General features: G+C 54.0%; 1 protein-coding gene across 1 annotated transcript in view; it reads right to left on the reverse strand.

Annotated features, from left to right (window-relative positions):
* Positions 1 to 20,589, reverse strand: part of COL13A1 (collagen type XIII alpha 1 chain) — a 156,625-nt gene extending 136,036 nt beyond the window's left edge. The window contains exon 1 of the mRNA XM_063102132.1: positions 20,296 to 20,589. Within this exon, the coding sequence (XP_062958202.1) occupies positions 20,296 to 20,589 (294 nt within the window). The remainder of the gene's footprint in view (positions 1 to 20,295) is intronic.
* Between the last annotated feature and the right edge of the window lie 218 nt (positions 20,590 to 20,807).

Here is a 20,807-nt window from a genome sequence, read left to right on the forward strand (position 1 = left end):
TGTCTGGGGGAAGTGAGGGAACGCGTCCTGTGTGTCTGGGGGAAGTGAGGGAACGGGTCCTGGGTGTATGGAGGAAGTGAAGGGACCGGTCCTGTGTGTCTGGAGGCAGTGAGAGAACGGGTCCTGGGTGTCTGGAGGAAGTGAAGGGACGGGTCCTGGGTGTCTGGAGGAAGTGAGGGGACGGGTCCTGTGTGTCTGGAGGAAGTGAGGGAATGCGTCCTGTGTGTCTGGGGGAAGTGAGGGAACGGGGCCTGGGTGTCTGGAGGAAGTGAAGGGATGGGTCCTGGTTGTCTGGAGGAAGTGAGGGAACGGGTCCTGGGTGTCTAGAGAAAGTGAGGGAATGGATCCTGGGTGTCTGGAGGAAGTGAAGGGACGGGTCCTGGGTGTCTGGAGGAAGTGAGAGAACGGGTCCTGGGTGTCTGGAGGAAGTGAAGGGACGGGTCCTGGGTGTCTGGAGGAAGTGAAGGGACGGGTCCTGTGTGTCTGGAGGAAGTGAAGGGATGGGTCCTGTGTGTCTGGAGGAAGTGAGAGAACAGGTCCTGGGTGTCTGGAGGAAGTGAGGGGACGGGTCATGTGTTTCTGGAGGAAGTGAGAGAACGGGTCCTGGGTGTCTGGGGGAAGTGAAGGGATGGGTCCTGGGTGTCTGGAGGAAGTGAAGGGACGGGTCCTGTGTGTCTGGAGGAAGTGAAGGGATGGGTCCTGTGTGTCTGGAGGAAGTGAGAGAACAGGTCCTGGGTGTCTGGAGGAAGTGAGGGGACGGGTCCTGTGTTTCTGGAGGAAGTGAGGGAACGGGTCCTTGGTGTCTGGAGGAAGTGAGAGAACGGTTCCTGGGTGTCTGGAGGAAGTGAGAGAATGGGTCCTGTGTGTCTGGAGAAAGTGAGGGAACGGGTCCTGGGTGTCTGGAGGAAGTGAGAGAACGGGTCCTGGGTGTCTAGAGGAAGTGAGAGAACGGGTCCTGTGTGTCTGGAGGAAGTGAAGGGACGGGTCCTGTGTGTCTGGAGGAAGTGAGAGAACGGGTCCTGTGTCTCTGAAGGAAGTGAGAGAACGGGTCCTGTGTGTCTGGAGGAAGTGAGAGAACGGGTCCTGGGTGTCTGGAGGAAGTGAGAGAACGGGTCTTGGGTGTCTAGAGGAAGTGAGAGAATGGGTCCTATGTGTCTGAAGGAGGTGAGAGAACAGGTCCTGGGTGTCTGGAGGAAGTGAAGGGACGGGTCCTGGGTGTCTGGAGGAAGTGAGGGGATGGGTCCTGTGTGTCCAGAGGAAGTGAAGGGACGGATCCTGTGTGTCTGGAAGAAGTGAGGGGACGGGTCTTGGGTGTCTGGAGGAAGTGAGGGGACGGGTCCTGTGTGTCTGGGGGAAGTGAGGGAACGCGTCCTGTGTGTCTGGGGGAAGTGAGGGGACGGGTCCTGTGTGTCTGGAGGAAGTGAGGGAATGCGTCCTGTGTGTCTGGGGGAAGTGAGGGAACGGGTCCTGGGTGTCTGGAGGAAGTGAAGGGATGGGTCCTGGTTGTCTGGAGGAAGTGAGGGAACGGGTCCTGGGTGTCTAGAGAAAGTGAGGGAATGGATCCTGGGTGTCTGGAGGAAGTGAAGGGACGGGTCCTGGGTGTCTGGAGGAAGTGAGAGAACGGGTCCTGGGTGTCTGGAGGAAGTGAAGGGACGGGTCCTGGGTGTCTGGAGGAAGTGAAGGGACGGGTCCTGTGTGTCTGGAGGAAGTGAAGGGATGGGTCCTGTGTGTCTGGAGGAAGTGAGAGAACAGGTCCTGGGTGTCTGGAGGAAGTGAGGGGACGGGTCATGTGTTTCTGGAGGAAGTGAGAGAACGGGTCCTGGGTGTCTGGGGGAAGTGAAGGGATGGGTCCTGGGTGTCTGGAGGAAGTGAAGGGACGGGTCCTGTGTGTCTGGAGGAAGTGAAGGGATGGGTCCTGTGTGTCTGGAGGAAGTGAGAGAACAGGTCCTGGGTGTCTGGAGGAAGTGAGGGGACGGGTCCTGTGTTTCTGGAGGAAGTGAGGGAACGGGTCCTTGGTGTCTGGAGGAAGTGAGAGAACGGTTCCTGGGTGTCTGGAGGAAGTGAGAGAATGGGTCCTGTGTGTCTGGAGAAAGTGAGGGAACGGGTCCTGGGTGTCTGGAGGAAGTGAGAGAACGGGTCCTGGGTGTCTAGAGGAAGTGAGAGAACGGGTCCTGTGTGTCTGGAGGAAGTGAAGGGACGGGTCCTGTGTGTCTGGAGGAAGTGAGAGAACGGGTCCTGTGTCTCTGAAGGAAGTGAGAGAACGGGTCCTGTGTGTCTGGAGGAAGTGAGAGAACGGGTCCTGGGTGTCTGGAGGAAGTGAGAGAACGGGTCTTGGGTGTCTAGAGGAAGTGAGAGAATGGGTCCTATGTGTCTGAAGGAGGTGAGAGAACAGGTCCTGGGTGTCTGGAGGAAGTGAAGGGACGGGTCCTGGGTGTCTGGAGGAAGTGAGGGGATGGGTCCTGTGTGTCCAGAGGAAGTGAAGGGACGGATCCTGTGTGTCTGGAAGAAGTGAGGGGACGGGTCTTGGGTGTCTGGAGGAAGTGAGGGGACGGGTCCTGTGTGTCTGGGGGAAGTGAGGGAACGCGTCCTGTGTGTCTGGGGGAAGTGAGGGGACGGGTCCTGTGTGTCTGGAGGAAGTGAGGGAATGCGTCCTGTGTGTCTGGGGGAAGTGAGGGAACGGGTCCTGGGTGTCTGGAGGAAGTGAAGGGATGGGTCCTGGTTGTCTGGAGGAAGTGAGGGAACGGGTCCTGGGTGTCTAGAGAAAGTGAGGGAATGGATCCTGGGTGTCTGGAGGAAGTGAAGGGACGGGTCCTGGGTGTCTGGAGGAAGTGAGAGAACGGGTCCTGGGTGTCTGGAGGAAGTGAAGGGACGGGTCCTGGGTGTCTGGAGGAAGTGAAGGGACGGGTCCTGTGTGTCTGGAGGAAGTGAAGGGATGGGTCCTGTGTGTCTGGAGGAAGTGAGAGAACAGGTCCTGGGTGTCTGGAGGAAGTGAGGGGACGGGTCATGTGTTTCTGGAGGAAGTGAGAGAACGGGTCCTGGGTGTCTGGGGGAAGTGAAGGGATGGGTCCTGGGTGTCTGGAGGAAGTGAAGGGACGGGTCCTGTGTGTCTGGAGGAAGTGAAGGGATGGGTCCTGTGTGTCTGGAGGAAGTGAGAGAACAGGTCCTGGGTGTCTGGAGGAAGTGAGGGGACGGGTCCTGTGTTTCTGGAGGAAGTGAGGGAACGGGTCCTTGGTGTCTGGAGGAAGTGAGAGAACGGTTCCTGGGTGTCTGGAGGAAGTGATTGAATGGGTCCTGTGTGTCTGGAGAAAGTGAGGGAACGGGTCCTGGGTGTCTGGAGGAAGTGAGAGAACGGGTCCTGTGTGTCTGGAGAAAGTGAGGGAACGGGTCCTGGGTGTCTGGAGGAAGTGAGAGAACGGGTCCTGTGTGTCTGGAGAAAGTGAGAGAACGGGTCCTGGGTGTCTAGAGGAAGTGAGAGAACAAGTCCCCGGTGTCTGGAGGGATTGAAGGGACGGGTCCTGTGTTTCTGGAGGAAGTGAGAGAACGGGTCCTGGGTGTCTGGAGGAAGTGAGGGGACGGGTCCTGTGTTTCTGGGGGAAGTGAGAGAACGGGTCCTGGGTGTCTAGAGGAAGTGAAGGGACGGGTCTTTGGTGTCTGGAGGAAGTGAGGGAGCGGGTCCTGTCTGTCTGGGGAAGTGAGGGAATGCATCCTTTGTGTTTGGGGGAAGTGAGGGAACGGGTCCTGTGTGTCTGAAGGCAGTGAGGGGACGGGTCTTTGGTGTCTGGAGGAAGTGAAGGGAACTCGTCCTGAGTGTCTGGCGGAAGTGAGAGAACGGGTCCTGTGTGTCTGGAGAAAGTGAGGGAACGGGTCCTGGGTGTCTGGAGGAAGTGAGAGAACGGGTCCTGTGTGTCTGGAGAAAGTGAGAGAACGGGTCCTGGGTGTCTAGAGGAAGTGAGAGAACAAGTCCCCGGTGTCTGGAGGGATTGAAGGGACGGGTCCTGTGTTTCTGGAGGAAGTGAGAGAACGGGTCCTGGGTGTCTGGAGGAAGTGAGGGGACGGGTCCTGTGTTTCTGGAGGAAGTGAGAGAACGGGTCCTGGGTGTCTAGAGGAAGTGAAGGGACGGGTCTTTGGTGTCTGGAGGAAGTGAGGGAACCGGTCCTGTCTGTCTGGGGAAGTGAGGGAATGCATCCTTTGTGTTTGGGCGAAGTGAGGGAATGGGTCCTGTGTGTCTGAAGGAAGTGAGGGGACGGGTCTTTGGTGTCTGGAGGAAGTGAAGGGAACTCGTCCTGTGTGTCTGGGGGAAGTGAGGGAACAGGTCCTGGGTGTTTGGAGGAAGTAAGGGAACAGGTCCTGTGTGTCTGGGGGAAGTGAGGGAACGCGTCCTGTGTGCCTGGAGGAAGTCTTCACAGACGTGAAGTCCCAGGGATAGGACTGTGTGTTGGGAACAGGGAAGTGAGGTGTGTGGCTGGAGTGGTGTGAGTGAGGAAAGAGGGATAGGAATGTGTGTGTGTGGGGGGCGGGGGGTGTGCATCATGAAGACAATGGCAGAGACTGTGAATTTACAACACAGACCCCTGAAAGCCTCGGGCCAATCCCCTGGAGAGGCCCGGGTGAGCTATTGAAAGGGTAGCTCTGGAGCTCAGGAGGGAGGCCTGGACGAGAAAGGCAGACCTTGGAGCCAGGAGCATCTATCAGAGGGGAAGGAGACATCTGAGTGGGCCAAGCCACCAGGGACTCAGGTAGGAGACTAGCTAAATTCAGGACGTAGGTGTGTTTTCTTGGCCCATCCAGTGCTTTTCTGGGCTTCAACGCCTCAACCACTGACCCTCTCTTCAGCTCACCCCTCTAATACCCTGACCCCAGGTATCCTCCCAGCCCACAGGACCTTCAATCCATGGGTCCTACCTCCTTTTTCTGCCCCTCACCTGCCATGTTTAACCTCCCTCTGTGCTCAGCTCACATTCTGTGGTCAGTGATTATAACCTCGCTCCTGTCTGCACCCTCAACCGCCTTGATGCCCTTCCCCTTCATTGTGTTCTCATGGCTAAACCACAAAACTGGAGAGACCCAATGTTTCCACCTGCCCCATGCCTGAGCTCAGGCTGCCGAATGAAGTTGGAGAAGACACACACCTGTCAGGCTGGTCTCGCTTCAACTCACGATCGCTCTTTCAAATGGAAGTCCAGCAATCACACTGCAGTTCCTTCGACCCTTCGCCATCTCACTGTCCTGGTGGTTCTCACACCTTCTCTCTCCAAACCCCTGATGCCCCTCCCCCAACTTCACTGTCAACTGATGACCTTGAGAAAACAGAGACAGGCAGAAGGGGACTTCCAGAGGCAACCACATCTGTGCCCACAAGCGCCCTTCTCGCCTCTGGTGTGCCCCATCTGTGCTCCCAGCTAAGGCCAACCCATTGTAAAAAGTAAACTGAGGCACAATACAATTTTAAAGAGTTTATTTGAGTAGGAATCAATTCCTAAGTTGGGAACACTAGACCCAAAGAGGTTTAGTGTTCCCTAATTTATGAATTGATTCTTATTCAAATAAACTCTTTAAAACTGTATTGTGCCTCAGTCTACTTTTTACACCCTCCACCCTGCCCCAGATCTTACCCCTCCCACCTGCTCGAGGACAACGTGCCAGCAAGTCCCCTGTCCTCCTGCCTCATCAATGTCCTCCCTAGACTGGATCATTCACAACAGTGACTGGCAGGCGTTTTCTGTAAAGCGTCAGGTAGTAAATATTTTAGGCTTTGTGAGCCACCTGGTCTCTGCCACAACTACTTGGCTCTTCTGTCCGTGGGTGAAGGCAGCCTGGACAATTTGAAAACAAATCAGCGCGGCTGTGTTTCCATAAAAACATATTTACAAAAACAGGCTGCAAGCCGGATTTAGCAGTGATCATTATGCAACATGCTATTGTCCCTCCCATCATAAAAAAAGAAAAGAAAAATCCTCTCTTGACCCTATTGAGCTCTTTTCCTAGAAAAATTCCTTGATGACAATTGTCTACCTCTGCTGGCTCCTGCTTCTCTCATGCTCTCCTGGACCACTCCTAACTTACTCCCTCTCCCCTCCAGAGGGCTCTCCTGAAGGTCGTCAGTGACCTCTGTGTTGCTGGGTCCCGCGGACCACGCTGGTCTCAGTCTGTCAGCAGCCTTTGCTCACTCGTCCGCCTTGAAACACTTTCTGCACTTGGCTCCCAGGACCTGTACCCTCCTGTTTTCCCTCCTACCACCCTGGCTGTGTCCTCTCTGTCTCCTTTGCTGGTTCCTTCTTAACTACTAGATGTCTAAACTTTGGAGGGCCACAGAGCCCACATCCAGGGTCTCATCTCTTTTCTCTAGACATGGGCACCCTTGGGGACCTCGCCTAGTCCTATGGCTTCAACGCCATCTATATGTGATGACAGTCCCACCCCCCTTGCACCTGCAACCTGGATCTTCCTCCAGAATGGCAGATGCATATACCCAGCTGCTTCCTTGACAAGTCCATTTATAAGCATCTCAAAATTAGCCCTGCAAAACTGAGCTCCTGGTATTCTGTCCCCTCTCCAGACCCACCCCTCCCATTGGGTTTCCCATAGTAGGCAATGGCAACTCCATCCTGCCAGTTGCTTAAAACCTTGAAATCATCATTGATGCCTCCTTCTCTCTTACCCCACACCCATTTAGTTAGCAGCTCCTATATTCTACCTTCCAGATACATCCAGGATCTGACCTCTTTTCACTACCTCCACCACTACCACCTCGTTTAAGCTGCAGCATTTCTGGCCCAATCACAGCAATACCATCTAATGGACCCCCCTGCTCAACAGGCCATCCTCAACACGGCAGCCAAGGTGATCACACAGGCCTCCTGATGCTCTCGCACATGCCAGGCTTTCTCCTACCCCGGGGACTTTGCACTTACTGGTCCCTCTGATGTCTTTTCCCAGCTATCTGCCTGGCACATTCTTAGGCCTTCCTTGCCTCCTGTGCTCCCTGCCCCGCAGGCAATATACTTCCTTTCCCCCTTCTCTGTTTTATTTCCTTCTTAGGATTTTTTTCCAGCTTACTTATCTTGCTTATTATCTCCTCCCTCCACCACTACAATGTAAGTTCCACAAGGTCATGGATACTTTGTTCTGTTTTCTTCACTTCCATCTCCCTAATGTCTAAAACAGGGCCTGGCACATGGTAGGTACTCAATAAGTGTGAGGGTACTTCCAAAAGTTCATGGAAAAATAGAATTAAAAGATAATATGAATCTTTCCATGAGCTTTTTGAAGACCCTTTGGTTGTTTACAAGTCAGGAGATTTCACATGAAGTTCTGATCTCTGGTCTCTCCTGTACATGGGAGGGTCTGGCAACACTGGGCCATGCACAGTCAGGTGGTGTTGTGTGGGTACATGTGCTGTCCAGGTCACCAGGGTACTCTCTCCACATGGTCAGCCTTACCTACTTAAGCCACCAGCCTGGCCCCTTAGGTATCTGAGTTTGAGACCCCTGGTGAGAAATCCCCAGGTGAGGCTCAGGGATGTATGGATAACTTTCTGAGGCCCTGGGGTGGGCTCCCGACCATCCTGAGCAGAGAAGCCTTCCTACTTTGCCCCTGCTGGCAGCCTGGGCCTCCTGGAATGCCCTGTGTGGCCAGAGCTGAAACTTCACCTGCCTGATGGGTTGCAGCTATTAAAATGCCTGTATCAGTATCAAAGGGAAAATGCCAGGCGGCTACTCACTCCCCCCAGAGAATGTGGCTCCAGCCCGGTCTTGGGTTTAGGGGACACTCCCTCCCCATGCCTCAGCCTCAGGGCTCTTAAAGGGCTCCAGCTCAACCTGCACCTCTCTAAGATGTGGGGTGGTCCAAGTCGTGGTGTGGAGAGGCCCAGAGGGGGAAGCCAGGTGAGCTCTGCACCCTACAGTTGTGACCTTGAGCCTGGGATCTCCTCTTGGGGGAAATGTGCAAAATGGCAGGAGGGACATCACTCCTCCTGCCAACCTCCTAAGTCTTGCTGTGGAGACTAAATGAGATAATGTAGAGGAAAGTGGCTTGGAAACTGTAAAGCATTTATCAAGATTGGGTGGAATTATTAAGTAAGAGTTAGTATTCATAATAGCTACACATATTGAGCACTATATACCAGGCACTGTGCTAAGTGCTTTAGGTGGAAAATATCATTTAATAAACCATTTTTTAAATTATTAGTGTATGACTACTATTAGAATCCACCCACCCTTGGAGGAGGGGGTGGGACTCTATTTTGGGTTGGCACAGACGGCCCGAACCTCCAGTGAGGTGTCCACCATATGCAGAGCTTGGCAGTGTTGATATGAGCTCAAGCTACATTTGGGAGTGCCAGGGCCTTGGGGTCTAGTCCCAACTTGCCTGCTAACTGTGTATTAAGCCAGAGACTCTTGTATAGCCCCTCTGTACCTCTATTTCCTCATTCATAAAATGGGGATAATGCTAGTTATTCACTACACTGCACAGTACAGCTAGAAGGATAAATGAGGTGAGATCAGGAAACAAGAAGAGGTGTCCAGATGTGAGGAAGGGTGAGACTTGCTTTGCCAGCTGTGTTGCTTGGGCCGGTGCCAGGCCTGCCTCCTCCCACCTGTTACAGTGAGGCTGGCATGGTCTCGGCTGGCCTGGCTTGTCGCGTGCACTGCTGTGACAAGTGGTCAAGTTTCCAGCACTTGCCATGCCCCTCCCCCTCCTTGGAAACACATTTCAATGGGCACCCCCTCTTCCGGTGGGAGGGAGGTTGAGTGAGGATCCTGCCTGCAGCCCTGCCTTCTGGCCCTAAGAACAAGAAGTTAAAAGAAGAGGAGGTGCCCATTGAAATGATCACAGCAGGAGAAGCTCCGGCACCTGCACCAGTGCCTTGATCACAATGCCTGGCATACAGCAGGCACTTGACCGCACCCACTAGGGCCTTTTTTTCTCATCCCGCGGCACAACAATGACTGGGCTGGCTGCCCTGTTGGGAGTATGAGCCGGCCCTTTGAGGGCAGGGGCCTGGGTCTGATGTCTCTGATCCACACTCAACTGAGTTACTTACTTTTAGGTCTGCCCTCTAGGACTCATCCTAGTGGTCCTGGGAGGAGGTGGGCTTTGGGCTGGGCTTTGGCAGAATTTGGATAGGTAGAGATGGGGGGGTGAGGGCATTCTAGTGAGAAGCAAAGGCAGAGGCAGGACCAGGCTGCTCAGTGCTGGCTCCGTGGGCCAAATCCCAGGGACCACAGGAGAGGGCTGGCCCCACAGAAGGGGTTTGGAAAAGAGGCAGGCCCAAGTGTGGCGACATGCCCCAGGGCGCAGGCAGCCTGGCTGGGTAAAATCAAAGTGGAGGCTATCAAGTCATCTGACCCCCACCCACCAAAACTGGACTGGCCTGGTCTGCTCTAGGCAGGGAGGGGGTGCCATGGGGGTGCCTGAGGAGCTGTCCTCCCTCCCTCTGAGCCTCTCTTTGTGCAATGAACTTGGCGCCTGATCACAGACTCCCAAGGCCATGAAGCAGGAGCCTGAGGGTCTGCCGGATGCCATGGTTGTCTCTGCCCCCATCTCACCAGAACCCCAGACAGATGTGGCCCCATGCTCTGCGGCTCAGAAGAAGTCAGGAAGGGAGACGCGTGTGCCTGTGTGAGCTTTCCAGCCTTCGTATAAGTCCTTTCCAGCTGGCCTAAGGCCCTGCTGCTGCCTCAGGGCAGTTAAGGAGCTTGGCCCTGGAACTGGCTGTGTGGTGAGAGCTGGGCTGGCGCAGGGCCTAGGACCCGATGGTCTCAGGAGGTCAGGGGTAGTCTCTGGGCCTGGTGCAGGAAGGGCCAGGGGTCCCTACCACAGAGAGGGGAGGAGCTGAGGGGAAGAGTCCTGGGGTGGAAGTTGGAAGCCTCTTCTTTGCATTCCTCCCTTCCACAAATGGGTATTGAACACCCACTATGTGCCGGAGATATGAAAAGTGCTAGGGATATACGTTTGAACAAAGCAGACATGGAGGCTGCCCTCTTGGAGCGTGTACTCCAGGGAGGACACGTAAGAGTCTACAAGCCATACACATCAACATGAAGCAGCCACCGTCAGCGCAGCTGCGGCTGAGAGCCAGTCATGGGCATGGACTCATCTGGCTCATCTCAGGAAAGTGACAGCTGAGCTGAGATCTGAGGACAAGAATCAGCTAACCAGGTGGAGGCCCAGATGTAGGAGAATGGCTTAAAGCTAACACAATAATGTGCTTCTTAGGAACCAAACAAGCATCTGCACGTGTTAACTCATTCACTGTTAACAGCAACACATTTCATGAACGAGGAAACTGAGGCACAGAGAGGTGAAGTAACCTGCCAGACAGCACACAGCCAGGGAGGGCAGAGGCAGGATGTGAACCCAGAAAGCCTGGCTCAGAGCCCATACCCCTTCAGTCCATGCCTGTGACAGGTGGAACTTGTCTCTTTCAAGGAGATTGGACGATCTGTTACTGGAGTGCCAGGCACTGCTCAAAGCACTTTGTTTTAACTTTTTTAATCCTAAAAATGACTCTCATTAGGGGGAGATGATCTCATCATCACCACATACATTTTACAGAGGTACAACCCACGGCACAGAAAGGGTGAACAACTTGCCCGAAGTCACACAGCCAGTAATTAGCAGAGTTAGACTCGAACCCAGCAATGTTGCTGCAGAGTCTGTGCCCCTGGCCATGACAGCATACCACCATGCACTGGACTCCAAAAGCAAGGGTGAGTGAGCCATGAAGCTGGAGAAGGTGGCAAGGGCTGTGCCCTGTGGGCAACATAGGCCACATTAAGAAATGTGGTCTTTGGCCTGAGAGCAGTGGGAAGTTACTGAAGAGTTTTAATCAGGGAGACAGTGCAACTGTATTTAGGTTTTTAAAAAGATCCTCCTGGTTACTGTGTGGATGATAAAAGGGGCAGGGCAGAGCTGGTGGGAGGAGATGCATTAGGAGGGTAGCTCAGGCCAGGGAGGCAGGCAGCGATGGAGGGAAGAGGACAGGGCTGTGGGAGGCCGAGAAGGTGTGGTCAATAGGGCCCGGGGCAGGTGTGGCTGGAGGTCAGAGATGTGGGATGGAAGGTGCAGAGATGGGTCTGGGGCTCCAATGTGATGAAGAACACACACAACACTGAGAGCCAGAGTTGTCCAACCATGGAGCAGCCAGCTGCATATGGTAGTGAGCTCCCCATCGCTGAGGTATGTAAGCCAGAGGGCCAGGGCTGCTGTAGGGGATTCCTGGTATAGCACATGACTTACAGAGGCCCTTCCTTCCAACACACTGATTCTATAAAGTGCAAAGAGGCTGGAGGTAGCAGTACCACTCTCTGACCTCTCATGTCACTGAGCTTCCCCCAACCCCAGGAAACCTCAAGTGCTGATTCAGGGGGAGGTGGATGAAGGCTGTTCCTGGAAGAGCCCCAGGTAATGCCCCTTTAACCCACTCCCTTTCTGTATCCCTGTCCCCAGACGTCACCTTTCCTAGCCTGCCCTACAGGCACCTTGTCAGACCATGACCTGATGCAGGAGAGATGCCTTCACAGAGGCATCTGCAGCTTAGCAGATGGCTGTGGGTGTGAAGTCCCTTGGATGGCAGAAGTCCAGGCCCAGTGACAGCCTCTGAAGGGTGGGGTGGGCAGAGCAAGCCTGTGGCAAATGCTCAGAGAGATAAAAGACCAAGACTTGGATCTAGTCTAGCGAGGAGGCTGGCAAGGCTGGGGTGGGAGGCGAGGAAAGGAGAGGGGCTGAAGAAGCAGAGGCCAAGCCCGTAGAAACTCTAGCCATGTGAGTTTCGGGAAAACCCACAATAACCCCCATGAGGGAGACAGGGGCCTAGTGTCCCCCTTGAAGGCCGCGCCCAGCCTCTCAGGCAGGCAGTTCCACCCCGCTGTGCTCAGCTTGCCCTTGTTCTTTGAAGGACCCGGGTAGCAGCCGCTGCCAGCAGCTTGTCTGCCTTTTCGACCAGAGACTCCTCTGCAGGGAGGTCCCCACCCAGGATGTGCAGCAGAACCAGCCCGGATAGGAGAAGGGGAGAGTCAATGTAGGCTGCTGCTGAGGCCTTCTGGCAGCCCAGATGACACCTGGGAGAGCCGGGGACCCCAGCCTACTCCAGCCCTCCCTAGACCTGGGCCTCAGTTTCCCTGGTAGGACCCTGCTCACATTCCTCACTTACTGAGGACTCAACAAGCTACTTCTGGCAGGGGCAGAATCCAAACAAAACAGGTGGGAGAAGGATTTCTGAGGCTTCTCCTGACACCTTCCTCCTGGGTGACAAACCCTCAGTTGATTTTATTTTTTGGAAAACAACAACAGCAGAAAACCCACTGCTTACCCTTCTTTAAACCTGTTGGCCATTCAGACTGCCCAGTGCATGGTAGGACTTCTATTGACATCTCACTGTGACTCTCACTACTGCTACCCTCAGCCCCTCAAGCACTGCTTGGACCTAGGTAAGGGGGTCTGGGCTGCATTACACAGTATGCTGTAGGCAATGGGCCACACAGAAACTTTCTCTCTCTTTCCCAGGGATGGCCAGTCCCGGCTTGCTAGACACCCCACGGCCAGACCCTGCCCAGGAGATCCACATTCAGGTATTGGGAAGGAGATCAGCCTTGGTGGGTTTTAAAGCTCCCCGCAGTCACTGTCAAGGTACAGACCTTTGAGGACGTACAGATAAGATCAAAAGGAGAAGACGGTAACTCTAAAATATTTAGTTACTTCAGAACTTTTAACCCTATCTTGCTCCAAAAGAGGACATGCAGGCAGCTGAGGCAGACAGACAGACAGATATTACACAGTAAGGTGGAAGAAGCTGAGAGAGGAGAAGGAAGGCAAGGGCAGGTGAGCACGCAGAACTGGAACTCAGGCTGATACAAAAACCTCTCCCTGAAGGACTCCACTGGGGCGTTGAGTGAATCCCGGCTTTGGTGCTAAGATTCCTAGTGGCTAGTTCAGAGTCCAAGAGACAAGAACAAACTCATGCCTCCTTGGAGAACCCAAGCCTTCCAGAAGCCAGAGCTGGACAAGCCCTCTCCTAAGAGTCCTTGTCACGAAGGGGTGATATAATGAGCAACATTCTCAGTGTCATTCTGACAACAAAGACGGTAACACAGGCCTGAGGCCAAGTCAGTTCAGTAAATGCTGCCTCTGTGGGAGCCCAACCGAACTGAACAGGTCCCAGCCCCTGGCTGATCTGATGGCCTCAGCAGAGTAAGAGGGATACAGTACTTCATACAGACAGGTATATCCTAGTGTCTCAGAATGCTCAGAAGGGTATTCTAGTGGCCACTTTGGGGCCAAGCTGCCTGGTTCAAGGCCTGGCTCTGCTACTCATTAGCTGTGTGGCCTTGGGTACATTACCTAACCTCTCTGGGCCTCCTCTCTGGCTCTTTTCTGTAAGAAGGGAATAGTAAAAATAGAAACCACTTCACAGGATTAGTGTGCAGATTTAGTAAATCAATAGACATAAAGCTCCTTGAACAGTGCCTGCCTGGCCCACAGTAAGTGCTCAGTAAATACTAGCCATTAATAAAAGTTGTGGACACAGTGCAGGTTCATCTCGTCTCTTCCGGTGATGTGGGAGGTGGTAATGCTTACAGCTGCCATTAACTGAATGGTCTCATTTAATCTTACAGCAGCCCTGTGAGGGGGATGCTGTCATCCCTGTTTTTCAGATCTGGATACTGAGGCTCAGGTCACATACTAGTTAGCAACAGAGGTCCACACTGCACCAAATGCTGTGGGCTTGCCCGCTTCACTATTTTGTCCCCCCCCCAAAAAACACCCCAAACAAAACAACAACAACAAAAAACTTGCCAGGCAGCCTGGGCAGGTGAAGATGCAGTTACTGACCTTGGGAGTAGAGGGTGGGAGAGGATAGATGCCCCCAGCTGCTCTTTCCAGGTGGAAACACGTTACACTGAGCCATCCCTTCTATTCCAGCCACTACCAGATGTGCAGCCCTGATGCATGAGGAGCTGATCACTTCAGCCTCTACCAGTTGTTGGAAAACACCCGTTCTGGAGAACACCCCTTGAGCAAATGCTGAGCCTACAGCTGGGCCTGGGGTTGGCAGTGTGGGGGGCAAAGCTGACCGAGATATCTTTCCAAGTCTCCTGAGGGAAACCTTAAAACAACAACTAATTGGTTGGGCTGCCAACTATGTGCAAAGTCCCAGGCTAGACTTGATGAGGGATCTGGAGACGAATGAGCCCCTATCCCTGTCATCAGGTCATGTATAATCAAATGGACAGACAAGACATTTAGAAGCAACGAAAGCAGGGCACACTGCACAGTGTGGTTGGGACTGAGCCATGGAGGGCAAATAGATTTTATCTTGTGCATTCACTCCAATGGACTAGGAATGTCAACCTGGAGCTCTGTGTTGAGAAGGATCCTGAGGACCATCTAGGCTCGATGTCTGCCATGGCTCTGGGATGAGAAAAGCCAACACACGTGCTGTGTCAATCTGGTTTCCTCCTCTGAGCTAGAGGTCTGGCACAGCCAGGAAGAGCTGCGGAAAGTCAGAGTAGGGAGAGGGCCCACACTGGGTTGGAGTGGTTGTAGAAGGCTTTCTTTCCAGAAGGTATTGGGGCAAAGATGGAATGATCAGGAATAAGGGAAAAGGCATCTTCCTGGGAGTAGTCACATTGTGAAACTGCTTAAGACAGATGGAATTTTGTTCTAGATGCTTTCACTTTTTTCCACCACCTTCCTATGAGGATTGACTACTTAATGAGCTCCTCAGTCTGGTTTGGAGCTACCTGCTAGTTTAAGGCCTTTGGAGAAGCTGTAAAGCTGTAACAACTTTCGCTGCCTTTATCTATGGTAAGTCCCGCTCTGTATTTAGTAAAACAATAACAAAAAAACTTAGAGTCATGAAATAGCTCTTCATCTTGAACAGTAACTCTCATTCATTATTAGTAGCTGCCTGGAACACTGTGCTGAAAAAGGTTCTGAGGCTGTATGTAAGCTCCGTGGGAAAGTGTGCTGCAATTGATTAACAATGTCTGCTGAGGGCACCGGAATGGAGAGCAGAGCACACACACGCCATGTGTTGGCCACCAGCGATCTAGTTCGGTGTCTGGAAAGGAGAAGGTGTGATGTGGACAAGAGATGCCTGCTGGGAGCTGGATCCTACCCCTGGCTCCTCTGATAGTAGCTTGTGCAGCCTTTGGACTTATTTTCCCATCTGTAGGGGGATTGGACTTCACTTATTTCATGGAAGGAGGAAAAGATATAGGATTGACACAGTAGGGTATTGGCTGCATATGAGGACACCTGAATCTAGGGACTGTCCATTTCCTGAGGTCCAAGCAGCTATGATCTACATAAGACACTCTGCCCAGACTGCCATCCACCCCATACATACTTCCCCTTTAAGAGCCTGCTCCCATCCTCATCCCAGCGTTTCAATCTAGGATACCCCATCCAGAGCCCCAGTCTTTCAGCCACTGCTTTGATCTGTCCCCTAAATGCCTCCTATGCAAATGACTGATAAAAGGTTCCTGTACATAGCCTATAACTGTGAGACACTCCTATTATAATTATTTGTAGGGATGAGGGAATCTGCTGGGGGCTCTTCAACATTTTGGCCCGGAAGTTTCAACCACTTCCTCTCCCAAGGGATTCCTCAACACCCAAGGGAATGAATCACAGATAGTGGGATGGAGGTACAGTGACATCAGTCCTCTCATCTATAGATGGGGTAATGAGAGTGTCAATCCCTTAGGGAAGTTGTGAGGACTGAAAAAGATATACTGGTGACACGCACAGCATGTTACCATTGGCTCCTGTACGTACCCTATAAACATGAGTCATTGCCATTATAGTTGTCGTTATTGTTATAGTGATAGGGAGTCTGCCTGGCATCCCTTGAAATTCCGCCTACAGAATGAATTTGGCTATTTTAAGTCCCACTCCCTTCTCTTTCACTGCACACCCGCTGCCCAGTCCTAGGTGTCATCTGATTTTCTCCATTTGGGACATTCCAGTTTCTTTCTTCATAGCAAGCAAATCAAATAACAGGCAGCTGGAGTGCTCATTAAGGGTCCCAGACCAGAGAGAGGCACTGATGGGGGAAGAGTTGGGGCCTGAGATCTGGAAACCACAATCCTGGTCCTCCCATGCTCCTCCCCCAGTTCTGACCCACCCCTCCCAGTGGCTTGGCTCCTCTGATCTGCCTCTGGCTTGCCTCATCCCAGGCCTTCTCTGCCTGGCCCCTCAGCCTGGCCTTCCCAGCCAGCTCCCTCTTTCTGGGCTCATATACACAGTCTCTGCCCCTGCACGCTGCTTTCCCTACGGGGATGGGGGAGATGCATGTGCCCCGATTCCTGCCTCCAGGCCATTGCACAGGCAGTGCCTCACCAGGACTGCCCTTCCCAATGCCCTTCATCCATCCTTCAGGAAGTGGCCCACCTATCTGCTCCAAGGATTGCCACCCCTCGTCCTTGGGATATCTCCCCAAGCACTCAGTTGGTCCTGAGCATGGCCTTCGAGGGTGGCACCTTCTAGTGCATTCTCCCATCTGCCACCTCCTGAGGTGCTCGCAGCAATCCTGGGAGGGAGGTGGTAGGGCCTGGATTTTACAGAGGAGGAGTGTGAAGTGTTTGGGGGTGGCATGGCTTGCCTAAGGTCTCACAGCTGGCAAATACTGGTTAGAATCCTAGTTTTGAGCCTATAGGCTCACTGGATGCCTGTGTGCCCTCCGCACGTTGGTTTCTTCAAATTGTTTTGTAACAAAACCATTTCCCTGTCTCCTCTCTGACTTTTTATCTCACCTGGAAGTTTCTTCCTGTCCCAGTTCTTGGCCTCACCCATTCCTCTCCTTTGCCCTTTACTCAGATGTGGGAGAACACAGCTAGGAAAGGGGAGGTCGAGAGTGGGCATCCTCAAGTTGCTGCAGGGCCCATAAGCTGCTTCTAGAACAGCGCTGTCCAACAGAACTCTCTGTGGTGATGTATACATCATCCCCGGGTATCCATGGGGGACGGGTTCCAGGACCCCCCCATGGATACTAAAACTGCAGATGCTCAAGTGCCTGATACAAAACAGTGCTGTACTCGCAAATACAACATCCTCCTGTACACTTTAAATCATCTCTAGATGACTTCTGATACCTAATGCAATGCAAATGCTATGTAAATATTTGTTATACTGTATTGTTTAGGGAATAATGACAAGGAAGGTCAGTACATGTTCAGTACAGAAGCAATTTTTTCGAATTCTTTCAATCCGCAGTTGGTTGAATCCACGGTTACAGAACCCACAGATACAGAGGGCCGCCTCTCTGTTCCATTTCTGTACTGTCCAATGTGGCCGTCCCTAGCTATGGTGTCTGTTGAGCACTTGAAATGGGGCCGGTGTGACAGAGGATCTAAATTTAAATTTTAGTTAATTTAAATATAAAGAGTCGCAAGTAACTAGTGGTTACCTTTTAGGGTATCCCTCTAGGTGCCCAAGGACTGCAGACATCACCCCCACACAGGCGAGGTCCCCCGCCCCCTCCACCCACAGGACAGCTCCCTCCCTCTGGCTCCAACGCCTTCTTCTGCTGACCTCAGGTCCTGCCACTGCAGCCATGATTTCCACTCACTCCTCTGTCCCCATTTCCACCCCAACTCCAGGCCACAAACCCCTTTGGCCTCAGTAGACTTCTGTTCAGCCTCACTATTGTGCCTGCCTTAACCTCTCACTCTAGGGACATGACTTTCATCTTCCAAACCCCTCCATGGCTCCCACTCAGTTGGACCCAGGCTACCGTCTCTCTGGCCACATCTTGGCCCGGCCTCTCTCCCAGCCTTCCAGGGTCTTGGACTTCCTTCAGTCCCCCAAGGCAAACCCCTCCCTCTGGCCTCCAGCCTTCAGAAACTGTCCCCTTTGCACCTTAGAACAAAACCCTGCACTCACCCCCTTTGCCTTGCAAACCACTATTGGCTCTTTAGCTCTTCACTTGAAAATCACTTCCCCAGGAAGCCCACCGTGACTGCCACAACTATCCGACTATGTTGTATGTAACACAAGTACATTCCCAGGCCCTCTTCTTCTGTTATTGTACCATTTTTTATACAACATGGTCACTGCCCATTTTCTTTTCTTGTGCCTTATTTGCCAGTAAGTTCATGTCTCCCATAATACCTGACCCACAGCTGGTTCCCAGTGAGCATTTCCTGAATGAATGAATGAAAATGGACAAGGAAAGTGACAGAAGGAAGAGCAATGTATACAGGAGCAGGCTTAGGTTCTAGTCCTGGATGTCCCCATGTGACTCTGGGCAGCCTACTGCACTTCTCTGGGCCTCAGTTTCCCCATCTGTAAAATGGGGGACACTTCAGATGATCTCTGGGGTGATTTACAGCTCTGGCAGATGAGACATCTAGAAGTCAGAAGGGTAAACATGAAGCTGCAGTTTGGGGAGGAGGAATCAGCATGTCAGATACAATAGTTAGCCCCAAGGCCCTGAGAGCACGGCTAAGTCTTAAGCAGAGGAAGCAAGGATCTAGGGAAGGGCTGGGGCATGCCCTGGCCAGCAGGAGTGTCTAGGAAGGGCAGAGGGTGGAGAGAGGAACTGAGCTAACCCCCCAGGGTCAGATGCTTATCCCTCAGCAACCAGGGCACCCGAGATACCTGGGGGAGCCTTCACTTCCCTGACACCCTCTTCACTGCCCTACCAGTTCCATGTGCATGCTCAGTAAAGGCCCCCTCTCATACTGCTGAGCCCAAAGACTCCTGCTCCCTCTCCACTCCCCCTCCAGACCTTGGGGACTGTGGGCGGCCTGACGGAGCCCTCTGGATTCCCTGGGGCCTCGCAGGGCGTGGGAATGAGCTGATGGCAGCAGTCATGGGTGTACCACTAGCACCACGGCAGCAGTCATGGGTGTACCACTAGCACCAGTAAGCTTGCCCTGTGATCGCCCTCTCTGCTCTGGCCCTGTAATCTCCCTCTCCTTGACCACCCTGGAGAACTGCTCTGGCAGGTGCCAGCCTTGGCCTGGCAGAGGCACCTGAGAGAGGCCTGGCTGTAGGAAATCAGTGCATCCTGCCAAAATGACCAGAACACCCACCACAGTTAGAACTAGGCTTTAACGTTTGCCATCACTGCCACCATTTTGCAAGTTCAGAGGGGTTAGAGTATTTGTCCCAGGTGGCACAACTCCCAAGTATCTGAGTAGGGAAAAAACCCACAGCTGCTGGACTCTACTACCCTGTCCACACTACCTCTTACTGAGTCAGCAACTCCTTCCCATTTCTTCCCCATGGAAGCCCTCCATGGCCAGCCTGCTCCTGGACCTCTTAACTGCTGTAGCCCTCACCTGCCTTCCTTGCCTCATTTGGGCCCTGTGCTGTCCAGATTCCCATAAGTCACCAGGCCTCACCCCCTCAAGGCCCAGCTTTTCCTTTGGTGGCACAAGGAGTCTGCATGTCCCTCCTTCCTGGGGAGGGGAGGGTGTGGTCTTTTCATATACTCCCAAGACTGCCATGGCTAAGAGATGCACTAGTAGCTTTTAACCCATTTAGGATTAAGGAAATTTGGGGAATGGGAGAAAGCTCAGCATCCTCTTCCCAGAAAAATACACAGATGCAAAACGTTGGGGACCATTCCAGGGCCGCCTGCATAAGAAACCCAATTAGGAACAAGGAGGTATGGGCTAATTCCTGCCCAAGGACGGCAGAGCCAGGCTACCCACACATGGGCTCTAGCGGTCTGGGGCAGGCATTGGGACTAGGACACACCCCCTGCAAACACTGACCCCTTTGCATCACCCACCCCCACCCCACCCCCGCCCCGCAGACCCTTGGATGAGTCATTCCCTCAGTCCCTCTTCCTAACGTGGCAATAAAAGGCAGCACCACCGACCCTGGAGGGGCGGAGGGGGAGGGCCACGGGGTCACAGTAAGCCTGGGCTCCCGGGCCGGCCGAGCATGCTTCCCGCCGCGTGGGTGGGGGCGGCTCTCACACGACCCGGACGGATCCCAAGAAAGAGAAGTGGAGCTTCCCCGCCTCCGAGCGCTCTGCGCGCCCAGCCTTCCTCCACCTGCCCGGCGCGCCCAGGGCGCTCCCAGCTCTGGACGCGGGGGGCGCTTCCCGGGGGCGGGAACCGCGGGCTCACGCTCATGCCAACCGGGTCCTGCGGGTCCCTGGCAGGGCAGCGTCCGTCCGTGCCCCCCACGCCTCCCGCAGACAACTCGCGCGAGCCCGGGGCGCATCGGGCGACGCGGAGCTAGCGCCCGCGGGCACGGGCTGGTGGAGAGTTTGGAGGCTGCGCGAGGGGGCGCCGCGGGGAGGGATAAAAGCCAGCAACAAAGAGCACAGACCTCGTCCAGCAGTTGGTTAACTCGTCCCAAAATAGCCGTCTCCATTTGCTGCTCCCCGCGCTCCGCTTCCAGGCGCAGCACCCGGGCCTGCAGCTCGGCCGTCCGAAAGTGGGCGAGCAGGCTGACCGCCAGCGAGCAGAGGGCCAGCGCCAGCAGCCCGCACGACCCCGGGCTCGGCAGCCGCGCGCAGCGCTCCGCCCGCGCCGCCGCCAGCGCCACCGTCCCGGGCGCGCCCGGCTCCCCAGGGCCGCGGGCACCGGCGGCCGCCGCTTTGCGGGCGCGCTCCGCTGCCATCCCCTCGCGTCTCGAGAACCAATAAATAATAAATAAATAGAATAAATAAAGGCGAGAGCCGCTGCCAACAGGCACGATCCCAACTGCGGGGCAGGGGGAAAGGGTTTGCGTTGCTGGAAAACGTCCCTTTCCTTTGCTGGCGGCAAAGAGGACGAAAAAAGTTAGCAGCAGGAGGGGAAAAGCCGAAAAAACACAACCAGCGGTAATCGGGGTACACC

The sequence above is a fragment of the Cynocephalus volans genome, chromosome 7 (genome assembly GCF_027409185.1).
Source record: "Cynocephalus volans isolate mCynVol1 chromosome 7, mCynVol1.pri, whole genome shotgun sequence".
In the NCBI taxonomy this organism is placed as follows: domain Eukaryota; kingdom Metazoa; phylum Chordata; class Mammalia; order Dermoptera; family Cynocephalidae; genus Cynocephalus; species Cynocephalus volans.